This window comes from Hylobates moloch, unplaced genomic scaffold, assembly GCF_009828535.3.
Source record: "Hylobates moloch isolate HMO894 unplaced genomic scaffold, HMol_V3 SCAFFOLD_10, whole genome shotgun sequence".
In the NCBI taxonomy this organism is placed as follows: domain Eukaryota; kingdom Metazoa; phylum Chordata; class Mammalia; order Primates; family Hylobatidae; genus Hylobates; species Hylobates moloch.
Window position 1 is genome coordinate 21,723,102 of NW_026652285.1, and position 21,813 is coordinate 21,744,914.

At 58.2% G+C, this 21,813-nt stretch overlaps 1 protein-coding gene across 4 annotated transcripts; it reads right to left on the bottom strand.

Annotated features, from left to right (window-relative positions):
• Positions 1–1,958: 1,958 nt before the first annotated feature.
• On the bottom strand, positions 1,959–19,949 carry TBKBP1 (TBK1 binding protein 1). 4 transcript variants are annotated; one of them, XM_032163386.2, is made up of 10 exons: positions 19,831–19,949; positions 17,696–17,954; positions 17,179–17,301; positions 16,818–16,922; positions 15,280–15,460; positions 14,556–14,731; positions 14,354–14,415; positions 5,500–5,618; positions 4,552–5,279; positions 1,959–3,504 (listed from the first exon to the last, which is right to left on the bottom strand). In XM_032163386.2, exons 2-10 carry the CDS (start codon positions 17,918–17,920, stop codon positions 3,376–3,378), a joined length of 1,848 nt encoding a protein of 615 aa, XP_032019277.1. In that variant the 5' UTR covers positions 17,921–17,954; positions 19,831–19,949; the 3' UTR covers positions 1,959–3,375. The 4 variants fall into 4 exon arrangements, with proteins under 4 accessions (XP_032019277.1, XP_058301772.1, XP_058301771.1 ...); XM_058445789.1 differs by lacking the exon at positions 19,831–19,949 and adding an exon at positions 19,329–19,799; XM_058445788.1 differs by lacking the exon at positions 19,831–19,949 and adding an exon at positions 18,338–19,321.
• Positions 19,950–21,813: the final 1,864 nt, after the last annotated feature.

A 21,813-nucleotide genomic window follows, 5' to 3' on the forward strand; every position in this document is an offset into this window, starting at 1 on the left:
GTGAGTGGGTCCCCCACGTGTGTCTTTCCAGACTCAGCAGAGGTCTTCCCTCCCTCCCCCTTGCTCCTGCCGCAGTTTTCCCACCCTCTTCCCCTTTCCAGGAGCCTAGAGACCCCTTTGCCTCTGCATTTCCTCAGCCTCGGTGCCCTGCCTCCCTGTCTCCACAGAGTAATGAGTTATCAGGTGTCCTTCCATGATCACAGTCCTTGAGAGAAGGACTGGCAGGGCTCCCTAGCCCTTCCCCATCTCCCCACACCTTGTCCTCTCCTTTTGGTGGCGGGGGCGAGGGGGAGGATTAGACGAAAGGCTGGGGCACGTTAGCTTTCTCTCCTTCCCAGCCTTCCCTCCCAGCCCCCAGCAACTTTCCACCCTGCACCTGAGCCCTCTCCCAGGTCCCTAGAAATCAAGGAGACAAGCTGCCAGAACCTGCACCCTGTGTCCCCACACTCCCCCTCACCCTAGTGACAGGGGAATGCCCAGGTTGCAGGACACCTGAGTTCCCTTCCACCTTCAGACATGCTCAAGGACCAGCAGTGGCTACCTGGGTCATCCCTCTGCCTCTGTGCTCTCATTCCCAGCCATCCTTTGCGCCTCTTCTCAACAGCAGGATTTCTCTTTGCCTCGTGTGTCCCTAAATCACCCTTATTCATTCATGCACGTCTCCTAAGTGCTTCCAAAGATCCAAATGGCACCCAGGTCCACCTCCTCCATGGAGGTGGAGAAATAGCAGGGGGCACTAAACGGGCACCCATGTGCCAAAGGTTCCAGAACCTTCTTTCCCAGGGCTGTGAACCCATGTCACATAGGGACGGCTGGTCAAACTTCTCCTGGCACTCAGGACTTGGCTGCGGGCGCAACTGAGCTTGGATGAACTCTGAGAGGGCAGCATAGTTGTTAACTGCAACAGAGAACCCGGGGCAGCTGGGAAGTCTTCCCATGGGGGTCTGGACTTTGGCACTGAATGGGAAGGCACATTTGCCCTGGGTCTAGAGCTGAACCTCACACCTTCAATGAGCAATTGCCTTTGTCCCCTTTTTGTTTTTAAGTGAACTATTGACCAAAAACGGCCACATGGAAGAGAAAGGCATCCAGTTGATTAACAAGTCACTGAAGCACTTTTTGCAGACACAGGACAAAACCCTGGCTGGGGCATAAGTCATGGGTTCATGACCCAGCTCTGACTTTTCAGGCTGTGGGACTTCTGAGGCAGCTGCTGAGCCTGGAACTCAGCCCCTCCCCTGTTCTTAGACCCATGAGGACATGGAACACGGATGTTCTTCCTCTTTGAGGCCCCAGCCTGGTTCCTGACAAGCAGAAATCATTTGATGAAGACATAACTGATACTGATAAACCCCAAGGCTTTAGAACCTCGACTGGCCTGACCTACTGGGTGGGAAATTCAAGAGGCCTGCTCAGGGCTGGGTGGCTGCTTTTTTTTTTTTTTTTTTTTTGAGACAGTGTCTCGCTCTGTCGCCCAGGCTGGAGTGCAGTGGCGCAATCTCGGCTCACTGCAAGCTCCGCCTCCCGGGTTCACGCGATTCTCCTGCCTCAGCCTCTCCGAGTAGCTGGGACTACAGGCGCCCGCCACCACGCCCGGCTAATTTTTTTGTATTTTTAGTAGAGACGGGGTTTCACCGTGGTCTCGATCTCCTGACCTCGTGATCCACCCGCCTCGGCCTCCCAAAGTGCTGGGATTACAAGCGTGAGCCACTGCGCCCGGCCTGGGTGGCTGCTTTTTATCTATCTGTTCTAATGACTGCCGTGCCACAAGTCATCTGCAACCACTTACATGTCTGCACCTCCAGAACCGCTCTGAATGTGGGTGCCCCATGCATCCCCTACTTGCCCAGTGTCTACCTCCCATGGTCACAGTCACTTGAGACACACTTTCCAAGACCTCCTGCTACCGAGGGCTCTACCCGTCCCCCGCCCTGCCCCCAGCCACAGAGGGCACAGACTGAGCGCAGATGGAACAGGTAAGTTTTATTTGGACTTTCAACTTGTTCAGAGAGCACAGGGGCCCCCGCCTCCCCTCTCCAGGCCCCCTTCCCCATTTCCGCTCCCTGGGGATGCTCAGGGTACAATGTCGTGTCCTTGGCCCCTTCCCTGCCCGACACACCCCCTCACTCCCCTGCTCTATAGAGGGGAGGGGTGCAGGGAGGTGGGGCCTGGAAGAGTTGGATAAGAGCGGACATGCGCTGTCAGTAGCGGCCACTGCTCTCCACCCAGAGCTGAGACCTGAGAGAGGCGCGCAGTGGAGCGGGGTGGATTCATTGTGGGGTGGCAGACTTTTGCCGTAGAAGGCTCCCCACCTCAGCCCTGGGGACCCCCTGGCCTCCTGCTTACCCGTCCTTCTGAGGGTACGACTCTGAGGTAGATTTCACAGAGGAAATGTAGGTGGGTGGGTGGAGTGTGGGAAGGGGTTAGCTCTTTTGAAGTTGATCTCCACAGCACCCTGGGCCCATTCACGGGTTCTGGCCTGGGAGGCAGGGGCTGATGACACCCACCCAGCTAACAGAGGCTGAGTCACACAAGGGCTCCAGGGCACCTGTGGTGTCAGGGGCTCCAGTGGAAGAAGGGTTGAGGGGGCATCTGCCTTGATGATCTGTGCCTCAGCGCCAGGGGCGCCAGGAAGGCACGGGCCTGGGAGGCTGGCAGACAGTCCCCTGGCCATAGGGGCACGCTGTAGGGCCCTGGCCCTCAGAGAAGCCTCTTTAGACTAGATCTTCCCAGTCCTCCAGGATCCTCCCTCTCCTCCCCTCCCTATTCCTCAGAGTGGGCAGAACAGGGAAAGGAGGACAGGGCTGGCCTGCAGGGAACCGCAAGAAACAAGATGCCTCCCTCCCCCAATGGGGGCCCATGCCATGAGCCCTAGGCTGGCCACAGGATGGAACTGGGGTCATTGCGCAGAGCAGGCTCTGGGACCCCAAAGACAGCCTGTGGGTGCTCCCCAGAGCCCCGTCTGAGAAAGACGGACATTTGGGGAGGGGCGCAGGAGCTCCTGGAGTCCTCTAACACCTTCCCCCCACCCCAGGCCCAAGCACTGGACACCTTCTTGGATCTAACCCTGTTTAAGAACAGAAAGGCAGAGGGAGAGGCCTGGGAGGGGTATGCCGTCCCCATCCCAGCCCAAGTCCCCACCTCCTAAGCAAAAACCAGGAGCACGGGGGGAGCCTCGGCTGACCTCCCAGGAAGAGCCAGAGCTGAGTGGTGCCTGGACCAGGGAAGATGGCACACACGTTGACTCGGTAGCAAGTGGAGGTATCTGGGGGTCGCAAGGGCAGGGACCCCCCATGAGATTCATGCAGCATTCAAAGTGAGTGTTTGGGGTGATAGGAGAGGACAGAGAAACAGCCAGTGGGTGGGGGTGGTGCCCTAGATCTTGCTGTTCTCCAGGTGGGAGTCAATGTGTTTGATGAGGGCATCATCCGGGTACCCGACAGGGAAACCCAGCTGGCAGAGGGGGCAGCTGCGGATGTCGGAGCCCACCGTCTCCATCAGCAACTGTCGAGAGAGAAGGAAGTCACTTATGGTCCCCAGCCCCCACCCATGGTCCCCACATCCCAGCCTGCCCTGTCCCAGGACCCAGGGCAGGGAGGGCTGTGGCATGTAGGAGGGGTCCAGCCACCCTTTCTTCAGCACCGTCCTCCCCCACACCAGCTCAGTGTCCACCCCCCTGCCCAGGGACAGGGTCCCCAGGAGGCAGGTATGAGAGAGTCACTGCTAAGCTTGCCAGGGCATCTGTGGTAATGAGAGAAGCCAAGACCCAGACATGCCCTCAGAGTGACTAAGACACAGCTCCCGGATAACTCAAAGCAATGGACGATCCTAAACAAGGTACAACCCCAAAATAATTTTCTGTCTGGCTTTGGAGTATATTTTGGTCTTTCCAGGTTACAATGGGTGGCTCTGACATTCAGGGAACTCATTATTTCAGTGAAATGATTGAGCCCTGAGACAGGCTTCTGTCTTTCAGGACAGACAGAAAAGGGCAAGGGCTCTGAGGCCTGAAGAAGGGAGCTGGATAAACAGGCCTGTTCCTGTGTTGGCTGGTGGCCTGCTATGGTCAGTAGCCACCATCACCACAGCCAATATAATAGCAGATGCTTGAGCCAGGCACTGTGCTGACCACTTTAGGCTCACTGCCTGCTTCTTAAGAACCCTGTAAGGTAATCAGATACTATAATCATTGTCCCCATTTTGCAGATGAGAATATTGAGGATCAGAGAGGATAAGTAACTTGCACAAGGTCCCACAGCTATTAAGTGGTGGAGTTTGGAATCAAAGGCAGAACTGTCACTCACTCCAAAAACCATATCCTTATCCAAGGAAATGAACAAAATCTTAATGGGGCAGGCCCCAATTTCTGGTGACAGAAGACCACGGGAAAGGGAGGTGAAGGGACCTAGACTGTGGCCCGGGGTCCAAGGAAGGTGAATAGTTTGCACGCTGACACCCGAAAGGGGCAGGGCCCTCAACGGAGGGTGAGGCGCTGGGGTCTCAATCTCAAGGCCCGGTCCGGGGTGGGCGGAACGCGGGCGCCCCACTCACGTTGATGGACGGCCAGGACTGCGCGTGCTCGGCGTGGGCGTAGGCGGTGGCGGCGGGCGACTCGGGGATAGGGAAGCCCGCGCAGAAGGAGGCGCAGCGGATGGTGCCCACCTCCGGGCTGGGCGGGCTGGTGGGCACAGCCCACTCGTCCTCCTCTGACGGCTGCTTCTCGAAGCGCAGCCGGATGCCCTCGAAGGCCCGCCGCGGGCTGAGGGGCCTGCCGGGGCCATAGAGCTCGCTGCCGTAGGCCCGGGGCTTGGGGAGAGTGGCCGCCTCCGCCTGCAGCCAGGGCGGGGAGGCGCCCGCGTAGGCCGCGCCCTCCACCAGCTCAGAGTAGCTGCGGCGGCCCTGGAAGCCGGCCTTCACGTGGTGGCTGGGCGGCTTGGCGTAGGCGCGCTCGGCCAGCGTCCTCTCGCCCGGCGGGGGCGGCGGCGGCGGCCGGGGCTGCGGGGCCGGGCAGCTGGGGGGCACCGGGGAACGGCGCTGCGGGCTGGGGGACTGGCACGGCGGCGGCACCGGCGAGCGGCGCTGCGGGACGGGCGATGGGCAGGAGGGTGAGGCCGGAGAGCGGCGCTGCTGCGGCGAGGGGCACGGGGGCACGGGAGAGCGGCGCTGGGGTACGGGGGACTGGCACGGGGGGCACGGGGGAGCCGCTCGGGCAGGCGGGGAGGGGGAGGGGCACTGGGGAGCCGGGGAGTGGCGTTGTGACAGTGGCGAGTGCCTCTGGCCTGGAAGAGAAACCAGGACGGGGTTGGGGGACAGAGGTGCAGAGAGAAGACCTCAGAACTGGAGCGCCAGGGGCTTGCCCGGACCCATGCCCACCAACTCCAGGCCACAGGAAAGGAAATAAAGGGTGGTCCCCAGGACCAAGATGGTTGCCATGGCTACCCGCTCCTTCCCGGGTCCCGGGGCTGCCCCCCCCCCCGCCCCCGCCCTGCCCCATCTCACCGCCACTCCGGGCCTGCTCCTGCAACAGAGTCCTCAAGATTCTCCCCTGTAGGGAACTCAATTCCCGAAGCCGGCCCAGCTCCTCCGTCAGCTCGGTGTAGGCCAGCGCCAAATTCACCCTGAAGTCAGAGGGCAGTGGGGAAGACGAGAAGGGCAGTGGGTCTACCGTCCCAGCTGTGGAGGAAGAACTGGCTGTGCCCCAGCATCTGGCCCCACCATGCTCCCTCCCACCCGCAAGGCCCTCCTACCCCAACTGCAGAAATCCTCCCTACCTTTAAGGTCCAGCTCAAAAGCCACCTCTTCCAGGGAGCCTCCCTCTGCATCCTGAGACCCATTCCCTGGGCTAAGGCAGTGGTTCCCAGCCTAAGTGCAGGGACAGGGAGCAGAGAGATTCCAAGGGCTCCCTGAATCCCTGCATGCATCAGGCACTGTCCGTGGCCTGAACACAGCTCATACAGGTATGTGTGAACGTTTTTCTAATCTGTGCAAAAGCTGTGATTATGAATTAAAGCACGGATTCATAAAAAAGCTGTACTGAATTTATAGTAGCTTCTGTCACTGTGAATTTTCTCAAGCAGTGCATACTAAAAGTGTTATAATCTGTGTATTGGGAGTGGGATCCATGAAGAGTCCTCACCTTTGAAAAGGTTGGGGACCGTGCTGCATAGAATAGCTCGTTTCATAAGCAAAGATGGTTTCCTGGCTGATGGGGGTGCTAACTGATAAACTTAACCCCAAACCAGCCCAATTCCATGTCCACTGCACCTGGCTCGACTCAAAGCTGCCTCTGGGCTCTTTTCAGCCTTGCCCCTCCCAGGACCTCCTTGCTGTACAACTCCACCAGGATCTTAACACTGAGATCTTTGTGAACAGCTGCTGTACACTGCACACTTGCAGGGAGTGCCAGTCACGCCAGGCACTTCTCAAAGGCTGCCTTGTTCTAGAACTTTATGGGGAGTTTCTTGATGGTGAGGATTACGTCATTGTATTTATATTCCCACCACCTTGTCCAGGGCCTGGAACCCAGCAGATGTTCAGTAAGTGGATAATGCATTTGAGCCTCTCCCTCCATTTTTCTTTCTCCTTCCCTTTCTTCCTCCCTGCTTCCTGTTCAGGCATCTTGGGCACCCACCCTCATGGAGCTGGAACAGACTTGGCAAGGAACCTCACCCACTTCCTTTTCCCTTCCTTTATCTCTAGGTCACTTGCAACCCAGAACCATGGAAGGTCATCACTCCACTGCTCTCTGCTTTCTCCCACTGTGGCCTGCACGGCCCCAGGAGCCCTCCCTGACCGCATGGGAAACTCTGCCATGCCCTTGGGCCCTGCCTTCATCACTGTTCTGAGTGTGGACAGAGCCTTGAATCTCCCTAAGGCAGAGATTTAGGTTTCTTTGGCTCTCCCCACCTCCAACTCCAGAAGGGACTCGGGAACTTAGTGGAAGCTGGAGCTGGGAGAAAATACCAGGTGTCGCTCCACACAGATCTCTTCCCAGGGGAGGTCTTGTCCCAGGATAGAGAGGTCAAGGGGGCCCAAGTTCTTAGGCCTGGAGGGCCCTGTCCCCATCCCATAGTGATGGACATGTGGATGGGAGAGTGTGAAAACAGGTGTGAGGCCAGGCTGATGAATGAGGAAAGGCGTGAATGAGCGTAGGGGTGTGTGGGTGTGTGTGTGTGTGTGTGTGTGTGTGTGTGTGTGTGTGTGTGTGTGTGTGTCTAAGTCTAACCCTAAAGGAGAGGAGGGGAAGTCGTGAGGTTAGGGCTTCAGAGGGCAGGAAAAGAGAGGTGGAGAGGGTAGATAATGACTAGGCTCCCTGCTCTCGCTCACTGGCTCTCTCTTACTAATCCTGGGGCAGAAACTGCCCCTCCCACAAGACTATTTTTAACCCATTTGGGCCAAAGCCAAATTACTGCAAATGGGCCAGGTCTCTGGGAGACAGCCCTCTTCTTAGGGAGGGAGAGTCCTCGCCACCCATCTGACGGTGAGCAGGGCTGGGCAGGCAGAGAGGAAGGAGTCCCAGAGAGGAGGAGGCTGCTGAGACCCTGCGGCCTCCATCCCATCACATCTCAGCCCTTGTTTTTGTTAAATGTGTCCTGTGCCCCCTCACCCTCAGCTCATGGGTCTGTGGGAAGAAATGGCATCTCCCCCTTCAGACTGGGAGGTCCAGGTGTGTCCCACGTCAAATAGGGAACTCCCCAAGGGAAGGCTTCCCCTCCAGACCGAGGACATCTGTGGGCAGGAGCTGTGTGTCCCCCATCAGACTGGGGGCTTTTGGAGGGCTGGATCGTGCTATCTCCTTGGCAGCAGGGGAAGGAGAGGGCTCTGGGCAGGGCACAGAGTGTGGTCCTCTATCCACATAGCCAAAGCTTCTCTCACCATCCACTTTCACTGCTGTATCTCAGGCGACAGATACAGGTCGTCGTCTTCACACCCCGCCTCAGAGATCTCACCTGCCACACTCAGTTCCCAGGCCCCTGTCACTCCCTTGCTTGCCTCCCTCCCCTTGTCAGGAGCTACCCCAGTTTCTACCACCCAGCCCCTGGCATCCTTCTCACAGTGAAACAGACAGGGTGGCTGAAAATGGAAGGAAGAAGCCTTGGCCCACAATGTCCAGCCCCTCTCCCAGCTCTGCCACCTGGGGCCTGAGGTGGGTGGATTCTGTCCACCCAGAACTTCAGGCAACTCTCACAAAGACTGCTAAGTCCCCGGCAAGGTGATTGACTTGACCTCCTCCTGATGCCCCATGGCCTTTTGGGACCTCCCCCTTCATTGGGTGTCTCTCTCCATCTCAAGATGCATAGGCCTGGGCCACTGAAGATGCTAACGACCTGAATGACTCACTGAAAACACTGCCAATTCAGTGGAAAAAAAAATCTCAACTTCACAACACAACCAAGAGTCGCACACGTGCACCGAAATACACATTCCATTTCCTGGCTTCCTGGCCCACACCTGAGCGCTTTTTCACCATCATGACTGTTTGGGAAGAATGGGTCAGGGAAATGGCAGCAGATGGCTGCATTTGGATGCTGCTTTATTGCTTACATGACAGGAGAAAGTTCTGAGTCTTTCAGAACCTGGGAGGCACCCAGAGAGAAAAGAATGGGATGATCTGTTTGAGTGCTCACCCTGGGCCAGGCACTCTGCTGAGAACTTTATTCATCTCCACAACAACCCTACGGCATTGCCACTGTTACCTTCATTTTATAGATGAGAAAACTGAGGCTTACAGAGGTTAAGTTACTTGACTAAAATCATAAAGCCTACTAGTAATGGAGTTGCTGGGATGGGAGCTCTGCCCCCTAGACTGCAAAGTCCAGGCTACTGACCATTATGCTCTACCGTCCCCCAAAGAAGCAGGAAGGAGGGGAGAGGAAAGGCGAGGCAGCAGCGGAAGGGAAAGACGAAGAGGAGGAGGGGGCTGGGGACCTTGGCAGTGGCCTGGAAGCCCTAAGAATCACCACCCCTTCCCTGGGGGTGATAGGAAGGTGCTAGACACATGTGGAAGTGGAAGATCAGAGTGATTAAGTGGCTGGCTCAAGGTCACAGAGTGGCAGTGGCACACAGCAGATTCAAACACAGGCTCTTGGCACCTCAGCCTGCCAAGCTGGCAACTCCGGAGGAGCCAGAGAGCAAATGGCAGAGCTGGCAGGAAGGGGGGCCCCCTAGGCTGCAAATATTCCACCCTTCGTATCCTTTCATTCAGTCTTTCCACGAATAATTCACGGATCTCACACACTTTTCTGGAAACGATAAAGCTGGGGATGGCCTTGAGGACAGGATTAAAGGAGCCAGGGTCAGACTAGGAGTGGGGTTGATGTTGCACAAGATTGTGGACAGAGCTGAGGGTCAGGATCAGGGATAGGGTTAGAGTCAGGGACGGGAGCAGTAAAAGGGTTAGGATTAGGGTTAGGTTTAGAGCTGTCCATGTGGTCAGAATCATCGTCTGATTCAGAATTGGGAGGAAAACAGAAATCCAACCTTCCTGGGCCCTTCCATCCTTGCTCGAAGCTGCGCTCAGCTGCCCCAGCCACCTCACCCCTGTGGGATAATTTAGGGACCAAACTTTCCACCACCCACAGGCACACCCAGCATCAGTCTTCCCGCCAGACCCTCGGGGAGGGGACCACAGGCACCGGGCCGTGGAGGGGACTTGAGGTTGCGGGCCGGCAGGGAGGAGGAAGTTGCTTTGCAACAACCCAGTGCTCCACCACTTCCTTTCGGGCGCCTTGAGCCCCTTCTCTCTCCTCGACCAGCTATGACTGGTGGGGTCCCCAGAGCCTGGCTCTTCATGGCAGCCCCTGCCACGAATCCACCAGAGCTGACATCCCAGGTCTAGAAAGCTTCCCAGATGCAGCTGATTGGAGCAGCTCAGGGGTAGGCCTGGAAACCAGGGTTCCCATATAGGTGGGGTGCCCAGAGATCCCAGTTTGCCTAGGACTGTCCCAGTTCACACTAGTTGCCCCAGCATAATTATTAATAGTGCCCCCTTCCACTTTCAAAAGTGATCCAGTCTGGTCAACAAATCACACAGTCGCCCCTCATATAAGGGCCTTCTACCTGAAGAAGAACCTGAACCAGAAACACACCGCAGAGGCGCCATCACCCCATCTGCTCAGGACCCACTTGGCATCTGCACTGAACTTCTTACTGAACTCTCAGATTACTTTACTTCCCTGCACCTCAGTTTGCTCATCTGTAAAAGGGAGAGAATACCTACATCACGTTTGTGAGAATGAAAGGAGATTTTGTAGGTAAATCACCTCGCATAGTGTCTGGCATGGACAAAAAAAAAAAAAAAAAAAAATTCAGGGGAGTGCCTAGCAGACAGGTGGAGAAAGGGGGAAACTTGTTTTGAGCCTTTTTTTGGAGACACCAGCCTAGTGGCTTCGGTTTAAGGAGGGAAGACGGGCGTTTCCCATCAAGGGAGGGGGCTCTGGCACAAGCTGCTCCCCACCCTGCTGGCAGGCAAAGCACCAAGGACTGGGGCTGAAAGCTCACGCATCCCTCAGATCCACCTAGCCTCTGGGAGCCCCCAAAGCTGCAAGTGCTCAGGGGTTAACTCCTGTGAGTGCAGCGCGGGGGTGCCCTGGCCGAAGGAGACTTGAAAGAAAGGAAGTAGGGAGGGTGAGAAGCGTGAAGGGGGAGGCCCTGGGCCTGCTGGTTCTGGGGCATGAGGCTACGCTCAGGGTATGCGGGGGTCTCCGACTTCCGTCCTGACCCACCCCACGCTGCCCTTGACCTCCGTGCAGAGTTTCCATCCTCTCTCTCGAGTTCACACTTCTTCCCACCACTAACCGCAGCCCACGCAGAGGCTTGTGGGTGGAGAGAGGGGTGGGGGGGAGGTGGTGCGGAAAAGGGCCCGGGCTGCAGCGCTGAGCCCCCAACGTTGGCAAGAAAGAAAGGCCTATAGTTTTTTCTTCATTGCCCATACTGAGTCCCCATCTTCTCCCAGATGGACCCCGCACAGATGAGCCCACCCTCCCTTACTGGGCCCTTATTCCCCTCACAAACCCCCTGTCCCTTCAGAGCCCTCATCCCCTTGAAGGAGTCCCCCCCCATTTCCCCTCCCTCTCAGCACGGCCATACCCTCCAAAAGGCCCCACTCTGGAACCCCAGGCTGGGGAGCTGGGCCCAGAGAGAAGGGGGTTGTGGATGCTGCGCCTTCCACCTGGGCTGGGACCCCCCCAAGGGTCGGGGTCTTTACCTCCCTGTGTATCCTCAGGAGCAGGGTGGGCTCTGCTCCTACCGCCTCCCTCATCACTGCCTTTGGCCTCTGTGTGACCCCCAGTGGCTCTTCCTCTGGGGCAGTTTGTCTCCCTGGGCTCTGTCCCCAGGAGCTGGGCTAACCAAACCATGGGTTTCCCAGGGGGTCAGACCTGGAGGGTAGTAGTCTGCCTCAGTCTGGTCTGGGTGTCTGTTTTCGTGGGAACATTAATGGCCAGAACTTGTGAGCCAGGGGCTGGGAGGGAAGGGACTGGGAAACCCTGGGGCTGGGGCTAGGATCCAGGGAAGGGAATTAATAGAGATGGCGGTGGGGGCGGTTAACCTTGAGGACTCCCGCAATAAAACTGGCTGCCCTGGAGGTGTCTAGACCAAGACAGGTGGGCATGCATACATACAGAATTCACCATACAGAAGACTCCCGCCTAAGAGTGGGCTGGACTCAGGAATTGTGTGTACCCCTCTTCAGCCTTCACATCCTGGTCCTCCTCACCCCAATCACACCCCAAACCTGGGTCATCCAGCCTCGACACTCACTTCACTCCCGGAAAAGCCTACTCGTAAAATTCCCACCAGCCTGGAAAGTCAGGTGGAAACAGAAGGAAGAGGGGCACTAGTGGGGGAAGAGGAGCTGAAAGCAAGTGACTGAGGCTTCCTTGGGTGGGAGGACAGGGGAGGGAGCACTCGGGAAGCAGCCTATTACCAAAAGGAGCTGAGTTTATAAGAAAATAAAACTACTGGGGGAGTGAGGACTTCCTCTGAGAATTAACACTTGCCAAACTAGGGCTGTCCAGAGATGCTCGCTCGGCCTGAAAGGAATCGTGTGGCTGGGCAGCAGGGCCTGGCTGGCTCCAGATGCAGAGATCTGGGAGGCTGGAGACAGAGCCAAATCACAGGGAAGGAGGGGAGGAGCCAGGAGGTGGCCTCTGGTAAGCCTGTGGGGCCAGCCCCCAAGCAGAGGCCAGCTCCCTCCAGCCAAAGGGCCTGAGAAGGGCAGGCGCCTTGGGAGAGAGAGAGGGAAGGGGCTGCTCTTGCCAGAATGGGCAGCGTGGATGATACGGCCTCCTAGCCCCTTATAGGGTGGGCTTCCTTTCACTCACACAATACAACCTTGGCCCCTGGGAGCCACTGCCCCTTCTCTGCTTCTACCCACCGCCTCACCTTCCTCTCCCATCTCTCAGCAATGACTGGCCCGATACCGTGAGCAAAACTGGATCCAGAGAGGTAGAGTCCGAGTCAGTAAACAAAGGCCCCTGGGATTCAAAGCCTGAAGAGCCAGACTCCAGCCCCACCAAAATGTCCTCCCTTGGAGTTCTACCAATTCAGGGAGATTCACTGCTGGTCTGGTAAGAGGGGACTGGGTTCAGTGACCCACGAAGGGCCCTACAGCATGACTTCTGGGGCAAGCTAGGATTGGAGAGTGTGAGAGTGTGTGTGTGTGTGTGTGTGTGTGTGTGTGTGTGTGTCTGTGTGTTCCAAGTCTGGGCACATGGGCTATGATGGGCCCCAAGCCCCAGCCACAAGCTAGGGTGGACCCTCTCCACAAAGGCCTAGCTGAGGGGTCCCACCCACCAGTCCCACAAACTGGGTTCTCACCACCTCCCCAGCTATCACAGCTCCACCCAAGCCCTCACTCTAAGGTGGGGAGGTAGGCGAGGGGTATCCCCAGTTGGCCAGAAGCTGGAAGGCAGATGAGGAAGAAGCCTGCTGGGCCGGAGACCTCCGAAGCCCCGGAGCTGGGTATGCTGTGCGGTGGAGGGTTAGTTCCTGCCCCTCTCTGGGCCTCAGTCTTCTCCTCCAATTAGAGTAGGGAGTCTGTGCCACACAGCTCATCTTAGGGGAGAGGACTTAGGCGGAAAGAGGTTTGAGCTCTATTTCTCAGAAAGTGGGAGAGGGTGAGTTCAGTGCGGATATGAAAGGCACCAGGTTCTACTGTTGCTGGGTGGCTGCTCACCCCTCCCTTGCTGTCCAGTGCCCCCCGGAGGCCCCAAAACTAGGCCCCCCACCAACACAGCTCCCTTGCCGCTCCCTGCTGCCCCTTTCTTGGTAGGATTCCAAGGGAGTACCCCAGCAGAGCAGATTCTAACTCCCCAACCCACAGCTGTGTGAACCCATGGAAGCCTCTCCTGTCTCTAAGCCTCAGGCTTCTCTCTCCTGAGATCAGCAGACAAGGCCCAACAAATCCCGAGAAACACCGCCTCCCTCTTCCTCACTAGGGAGGGGAGGGTGAACTCAACTGGCTGGGCCTTGTCACTGGAATAGAAAATGGGGCCCTAAGGAGGCCCAAAAGCTCAGCAGGGGACGTTACGCTGGACACAGCAACAAAACAGCCGAGTAAGTGTCACTTAGCACCGGCATCTCCAGAAGAGACGGGTTTGGGCCCCAGAGGAAAGCAAAGGGAATGTCCCAGATCCCAAACACTCAAGAACCCCACCTCCCGGGAGTCAAGACCAGCCTGACCAACATGGAGAAACCCCATCTCTACTAAAAATACAAAAAAAAAAAAAAAAAAAAAAGGGGCCGGGTGCGGTGGCTCACTCCTGTAATCCCAGCACTTTGGGAGGCCGAGGTGGGTGGATCACAAGGTCAGGAGACCGAGACCATCCTGGCTAACGCGGTGAAACCCCATCTCTACTAATAATACAAAAAAAAATTAGCCGGGCGTAGTGGCGGGCGCCTGTAGTCCTAGCTACTCGGGAGGCTGAGGCAGGAGAATGGCATGAACCGGGACGCGGAGCTTGCAGTGAGCCAAGATTGCACCACTGCACTCCAGCCTGGGTGACAGAGCAAGATTCCGCCTCAAGAAAAACAAAAAAAATTAGCTAGGCATGGTGGTGCATGCCTGTAATCCCAGCTACTCGGGAGGCTGAGGCAGGAGAATTGCTTGAACCCGGGAGGCAGAGGTTGCGGTGAGCCAAGATCACGCCATTGCACTCTAGCCTGGGCAACAAGAACGAAACTCCATCTCAAAAAAAAAAAAGAACCCCACCTCCTCCCTATGAAGGATGCACACAGAGCACAGCAGCAGCCCAGACACCACACCCCTGAGGGCTGAGAGGGGAGGTCTCCCAAACATCACAGAGGGACGAAAGGCAAACCTAGGGGGGCTAGGGTTACCAATGTGACTTACTGATCATCCCCAACTCTTTTCACCCATGCCATGTCTCGGTCCGACTGGTTGGAGGCCAGATCCTAAGGAAGAAGATGGAGAGGTCAGAGCCCAAGCTCACCCCTGCCAGAGCCCTTGTCTACAGTTCCCTGGGCCAGTCTGCACACAGTAGGGAAGGCCCAGCCCTGGACCTCTAGAAGCTGTTCCAGGCCCCTGCATTTACCTGGGCCCGGGTCTCCTGCAGCTGCTTCAGCTCCCCCTGCAGCCGCTCACACTCGGCCTGGAGCTGCTCCTCCCGGAGCTGAGCCCCCCGGGCCTCTCCCTGCGCAGCCTCCAAAGCCTCTTCCAGCCGCCGCCGCTCCAGGTCACTCACACTGGGTGTGGGGCCCGGCCAGCCTGCTGTCGGTGGACAGGACAACGTCAGGCGAGCTCAGCTGCGTCCTCCAGCTCCCAGAGCCACACAGAGTGAAACGGGAGGATGCAGCATGGGGAATCCAGGAAAGAAGCCAGGACAGCTAGCCAAGGAGGGATGACCGCGACAAGGGCAGCGAGGAAAGATGGGCTGAGCCGCATTTCTAATTTTCCTGGAGGCCAGGAAAAAAATAAGATGGGCTCTTGAAGGCTTTACTGGCCAGACTCAAGTCTAGAGCATCTGCAGGGGCCTCTCCTAGTCACAGCCAGAGACGGGGCAGGGGGACTCTGGGTGGGGGCGCCCTCTGCTGGCAGGCACAGGAATTGCAACGAGGTGATCAGGAATGCCCGAGTTAGGAGGAGAGAAATTAGGGTAACAGTGGGTGAGGTGAGGGGACAGCAGGTAAGGGAGGATAGGGTGATTATGGAGAAATAGATTATATTACAAATGGGATGGTAAGTAAGCACAAGGTGTTTAGGAATGTTGAAATGGGGGTTGGGGACTAGGAGGTAAGTCGGGGTCACTGAGATCTCACCATGACTCAAGCCAGATCCCCCTCTCAGTGCCAGGTAGTGCAGGTCTAAATCAGTGCAGGGCGGGGCGGGGGCTGGCGGCGGGCTCAGGTTGGAGAAGGCTGCATCCCGGAGGCCTTGCTGTTGCCGCAGCTGCTGCTCCAAACCACAGATCTGATGCAGGTGCGTCTCCACCAGGGCCCTCTGGAGAGACAGACAGAGGGGAGGGTCTGCACAGGCCCAGGACTTCCCCATGTCTGGAGAGTCATCACCCCAGACTACAGCAGAGGCCCCAGGTCACACATCCCAAGCCCACTCTCCAAGTGGCCGTGAGTGCAAAGTCTCCTCTCAGCCACCGCAATGCAGCTGTTGCGGGCTGTTGCCCCTGGCGAGGTCAAGTTAATGCCCCTGCTCTGTCATTAACACACAGGGACACTTAAAAGAACACTCAGCCCCCTGTTTGGAGGCCAACCCCCCTCAGGAGCATCAGAACTTCCATTTGCATACATGGCAAGAGCTTCTGGACTTCACCCACCTGATCCATAAAATGGGGATAACAGTCCCACACTCACCTCTTAGGGTTGTTTTGAGAATTAAAATAAGCTAGTGTATGCCAGGTGAAAAGAACACTGCCTGGCACACCCCGAGTGCCACATAAATATCTGATTATGAAGGCAAAGCATCTATACATGAATGCCCCATCACCCTCACCACAACCTGGTGAGGATGTTAATATTTGCCCCACTTTTCAGAGGAGGGATGGAGGCTAAGTGACTTAACTGAGGTCATGGCTTGGGGTTGGCTGAGACCATGTCTCCTGATTTTTTTTTTTTTTTTTTTTTTTTTTTGGAGACAGGGTCTGGCTCTGTCACCCAGGCTGGAGTGCAGTGGCTTGATCTTGGCTCACCAAAGCTTCGACCTCCTGGGCTAAAGCGATCCTCCCACCTCAGCCTCCTGAGTAGCTGGGACGACAGGCATGCACCACCACACCTGGCTAACTTCTTTTTTGTATTTTTTGTAGAGATGGGGTTTCGCTATGTTGCCCAGGCTGTTCTCAAACTCCTTGACCTCCCAAAGTGCTGGGATTATAGGCATGAGCCACCATGCCTGGTCTGTCTCTTGATTTTGACCTGCTCGTCGGCACAGCCACACCCTGACTCGGAAGCACACCCAAGCGCAGGCCCACCCTAGCAGTCACACACTCCTGGTCACCTCTGCCCTCACCCTCACAGCCTCCCAAGGGCAGTGCTCACAGGCACAGGGTCACCCCAGCGTGAGAGCCAGGCATACACACAGAGACAGAGGTTCCCACGGGGCCACTGCATGGCCAGGATGCACACAGACACTGCAACATGGATAGCACATGCAGTCTCCCTCACAAGGGCAAACGGGTGGGCACTCACAGATACACATGAACATAAGCAGGGCACGAACAAATGGTATGTGACACATGGGACTGCACTGTCACAGGCTGGAATCCTCACACACAGAACTAAATGCACACATGCACACACACAACCAGCTACACATCCTCAAGCACCCCCGGCTCCCCAGGCCTCACCATCTCCCCCAGCTCCGTCTCCAAGTCACTCTTCTCCACGCAGAGTTTCTCGTAGGCCTGGATCATTTCTCCAAGCTGTTCTTCCTGCTCCTTGTTCTTCTGTAACTGGATGAGGCCCAGAGGGCCCCGCCGCAGGGTCAGTCTCACACTGGACTTGGGGCTGGAGAGCTCCCTGCACATCCCCACCCCCACTCCCAGCACCCTATGGAGGGGCAGGAGGAGCTGCAGCTGGTCTTAGGGAGGACCTGGCCATCTCTAATCAAAGGGGCAGAGGCCAGATACTGGGGGGTGTCGAGGGAAGGGTATCAGAAACAGACTGGAGCAAGATGCTCAGGGGGTGTGCCCAGCCTGGGAGGCTCACCTCGTGCTGGAACTGGTTGAGCCGTTGCTGCAGGCTGACCTTCTCCACCTCCAGCAGGGAGCCATCCTTGATTTCATACAGAGAAAAGCCATGCTCCTCTCCAAAGTCACTGATCAGTGGGTACTGTGCGGGGGGGGGGGGGGGGGGGTGCGGGGGGGGGCTTCAGGAGAGCGGGTTCCCGGGTGCCCAGCCCAGGCCTCAGCCTGGCTGTGCCCCCAACCCCACAACCTGCCTCAGACCCTTGACCCTCCTTCTCCTTGGCTAGTGGGATCCCAGTTCCCATGGGCCTGCAGCCATCTCCCACCCACCGGATCTGTTTTAGATCCCAGATCCAGCCCTTCTGAAGCCAACAGGAGACAGTTCGCATCCGAAACAGCCACGTCTCTCATGGGAGACCCTCAAGTTCCCAAGAGTCTGCACGGCGACCCCTCTTTTGGATCCCTGGTATCTACCAGATTCCCAGTCCCCCTCCCCATCCCACACACTCTATCAGGCGCCCTCCTCTCTAAGTTCTGACCTTGATCTCGTAGACTTTGAGGCGGCGTCGGAGGGTGGCGTTCTCCCTCTCCAGGCCCCCCAGCCGTTCCTTGATGTCTCCATAAGCAGTGATGAGGGCAAAGTGGGAGGCGGAGCACATGTCGCCCCCAAGCGAGGGGTCTCCGGGACCGTCCAGCCACACCTCACTAGGCCCCAGGGCCTCCTGCGTCAGGATACTGATGTCCTCCTCGAACATGGACTCCATGGTGAGGGCCGGGCCGCGGCCCACACAGGGCCTCCTGGGAGAGCAGGGGCAACCGTGGACAGGGCCGTCTGTCTAGGGTTTGTCCCTGGTACCCCTCTCCCTGGCTCTGAACGCCCTGGGGCCGGCTGAGATGCAACCCAGAAACTTCCTGCCCCGAGCTCAGCAGGGACTCCCATGGCCCCTTTCCAGCCTCCTCAGCCCCATCCTCTCTGCCGCCTTGGGGAAAAGGGGCTGGAACCAGGTGAAGACCCCGCTGCCAGGGTGTTGACAAGTAGGGACAAGTAAGCCAGGCCGGCAGCAGGGGCAGGCTCCTGCCAGAACCCAGGGAGACCTGTGGCTGGGAGAGGGCTGCCTTCCCAGCCGGTCCCGGCCCAGTCCTCCGCGCTTCTCCACCCCAGGCCTTACTTCCCCAAATACCTCGCCACCAAGCTCCTCAGCCTGGGCCTCTGGCACCCCAGCTCCTCCCCAAGGAAGGCCCAGAGCTGCGCGAGGGTCGGCCCCTCCACAGTCGGCACGCCCTCGGCTGCACCCCCGCCCAACTTCCCCGCTTCCTCCCGCAGGATCCCAGAGTTCAGGAAAAGGAAGCCCCTCCCCCGGGCGCACTGGGGCTGTGGCAGCCGTCCAGGACCCCTTGGCCCCTGACCTGGGACCCACAGGAAGTCCTTGGCTGAGTGTCACGGGGCGCAAACTGGGGAAGGGGACCCAGGTGGAATGGGACGCCAACGAATTCCCAAGGCCGTCTCAGGGTGCCCGCGCGCCGGGAAATGGGGAACCCTACGAGGGGGCAGGAATGACTCAGGCTCCCGAAAGCAGGAGTAGGCAGTGAGGGGGTGCGTGTGTACTTCTCTCGGGCCTGGTTATGAATGTGTCTGGGGTTGGCGTATGGGGGGGAGTGTGCGCCTGTGAATGAGTGTAGGTGTGTCAGTCAATGAGTGCCTTCGGGGTCGCAGGGGCGTCGGGACGGAGTTGGGCAGCGGCCGGGAGGCCGGTGTGTGCAAGCGTACGTGAGCGCGTGGGCAGGGTGGCACGTTCGGGCCGCGTGTCACGTGAGACGCGAGGGGACTGTCCGAGTTGTGTGCGCGCGCTGGAGCGTGTGTGCGCCCCGGAGAGGGGGCTCGGCGGGGAGCTGTGAGTTCAGACAGCGGGGCCCCCAGGTCGGGCTGCAGGAGCTTGGGGTGCAAAGGGCTCCGGCGCAGGCTCCAATTCAATCCACCCCCCCAGCCACCCACAGGCCCATCTAAGTGCCAGGCAAACGCGAGTGACTGGGTCTGAGTAAGGAGTGTGTGCGCGCGTTTGTAGGGCCGGCCCCACCTTTAACCCTCTCCTTCCCACGCCATCCCCTCCCCCCAGCTCCGCGCGCCAGCGCTCACCACACCCCCCAGACCCCCGCCCGCCCCGCTGCGCCCACCCCGCTGGCGGGGCTCTGTCCCCGAGGCCGCCCCACAAATGCTTCCTTCCTCCGCATTCCTCTCTGGGCCCAGCGCCCGGGTGAGCGCAATGGAAGGCGGCTGGGGAAGGGGTGCGTGCCTCGGTCGGCCCGGGCCCCTCCTGCGGCCCCTTTAAGAGCCGCCCTTTAAACCCCTTTCGCTCGGCCGACAGAAATTGTCGCCCCTCCCCTCTCGGGGGCCGACACTACGCAGCCCCCTCCCCCACAGCCAGCCGAGCCCGGGGCCCCCGGACGCCCTGTCGGGGCCGGGGAAGGGGCTCCGGGACTGGCGCGGCCTGAGGAACGGCGGCGGAGGGGGACGCGAGGGGATGCGGCCGGCCGACGCCGGACCCCTTCCCTCCCAGCCATCCCGTACGGCTGCCAGCTGCCCTCCTGCCGCCTCCTCCTGCCCACCCCGCGACCCCCAGGGCCCGGCCCGGGCGCCGCTCCCCTCCCCCCGCCCTAGCCCCAGCCGGGGACTCACAGCTGCTGCCGGTTCCTGCTTGTAATCGCAGCTTACCCCCTCCGCCTGCTCCCTCCCCAAACGGGCACCAGTGCCCCCACCCCCCTGGCACCGCGCTCTGCTCCTCGCCCTGTCGCCGCCGCCGGGTCTCTCCCCACCCCCCACCCCTCCCCCCAACCCCCTCCCTCCCGCCCGCCCCGCTCCTCCTCCGCCGCCGCCGCCGCCTCCTCCTCCGCCTCCTCCTCCCCGGCTGCTCCGGGTTTCTCCAGTTGGGAAGGCGCCCTGGACCCCGCCGCTGCCACCACCACGTGGCGAGGGGCGGCGGCCCCCACGGTGCGGCCCTTCCTGGCAGTGCGCCCGGAGCCCACCGGCTCCCTGCGGCGCCAGCGGCCCGCACTGGCGCCCCCTCCCCGACGCCTCCCGGCGCAGTGTGGCGTGGTGGCGTGTGTTGGGGGCGTCTGCGGTCAGTGCAGGGGCCCGGCTGATGCTTTGGTTGTTTTGGTTGTTTAGTTATGGGCTGTATATTTGGGGAGGAAATGGGGCTATTTATTTGGATTTTTTTTTTTTTTTTTTTTTTTTGGTCTTTGCGCTTTTGAGAAGGAAATCATTAGACCTGCTCTTCGTTGCTCTCGGAAAAAGGGGCATTGCTGCGATAAATACATTGAACATAGGGTACAGAGAGATTAGAGTTAAGCTGTAACTTCTTTGGAAGTGAGAGGAAACTAAGGAGGTCAAAGATTCATTCATGAAGAAGGACAGCCATCCCCCTCCCCACACACCACTTCCCGGCCACCCTCAAGTACCCATAGATCAGGGAAATGAAGAAACAACAGATTTCACCCTGTGCAAAAGATTATTTGAGCACCTGCCAAACTGCTGGGCAACAGAAACAAGTTTTTTGCTACTTTCCTGCTGTGTGACATTGGGCAAGTTACCTCAACCTTTCTAAGCTGGAGACCATGCCCCACCTAAGCACTCTCATGGAGGAAGAATGGGGATTAGAACTAGATACAGCAGCCTGCGAATGCTCAGGAAGCGTTAACGAGTCATTTTGAGTATTGCCTGTGGATTAAACAATGTGGACAGAGGCATGGTCAGCCTAGCTGCAGGTAGAGAATGATCAGGGGAACCCTGGAGCACTCTGGCTAAAGAGCATCCTCTGTGGACAGGGAGGCAAAGCCCGGAAGCAGGGGATAAGCTGGGCGGGGGCTTTTGGCAGATTCAGCCTTAGCTTCAAAGACTGCTGGGAACCTGAGCCTACCTTTTTGGCTCCTGAGGTGGGGTAGGGGATGGGAATCTCCGAGGGGGAGGATGGAAGGAAAAGGTTTCTTGCTCTCTCTGAGCTTTGAAAAGCAGCAGCTGCCATCTTTCCTCACTGCTGGGAGAAAATTGGACTGAGAGGTGAGCTTCTACCAGGAGAGCCAGCCAGAGTTCTAGACCGTTCTCTTCATAGAAGGGGGGATTCTCAGTGGCTTCCTTCGTCCTCCTCCTGCTGGGTTCCCTTTCAGTCTTTCCTGCCAGCACTGGCTCCCTTTTGTAGTCCAGAATAGGAAGGCAGGTCAGCCACTTGTTCTCTGAGGCACTAGCTTTCTCTGAGCCATGTGGGATGACCCATCTACCCTCCAGATATGAAGGCAAACCAGTGGGGACATCTGTCACCCCACCAATCCCAAGGGCTAGGCAGATGTTCCTTTCCATAGTACTCCCCAAGATCTCTTCTGAAGCAAGGGACTAGGCAAACGATTGGAGGCTAGGCTAGGAGGTGTAGGGTTGTCTCTGGGACCCTCGATGACCTTGGACTTGGCCACAAACAGGACCCATGAGACCAACTGGCAAGCCCTCCCTCACTGGAAAAAGGGGTCCCAGGACCCTCTAAGCACACACTCTCTGGGATGAGTTATTAGCCCCTGCTGCTGCTTGGATGCTCAGAGCCTAATTGAGTCACCTGGCAGGGTGCAGCCAAATGGTTTTATCCTTGGTTCTAGGTGGTTGGTGGCAAAAATC

Coding starts and splice junctions, on each gene's coding strand:
- TBKBP1 (XM_032163386.2), bottom strand. CDS start 17,920: ATGGAGTCCATGTTCGAGGAGGACATCAGTATCCTGACGCAGGAGGCC. Junction 16,923..17,178: donor TCAACCAGTTCCAGCACGAG/GTGAGCCTCCCA, acceptor GGCCTCATCCAG/TTACAGAAGAACAAGGAGCA. Junction 15,461..16,817: donor AGACGGAGCTGGGGGAGATG/GTGAGGCCTGGG, acceptor CTGTCTCTCCAG/AGGGCCCTGGTGGAGACGCA.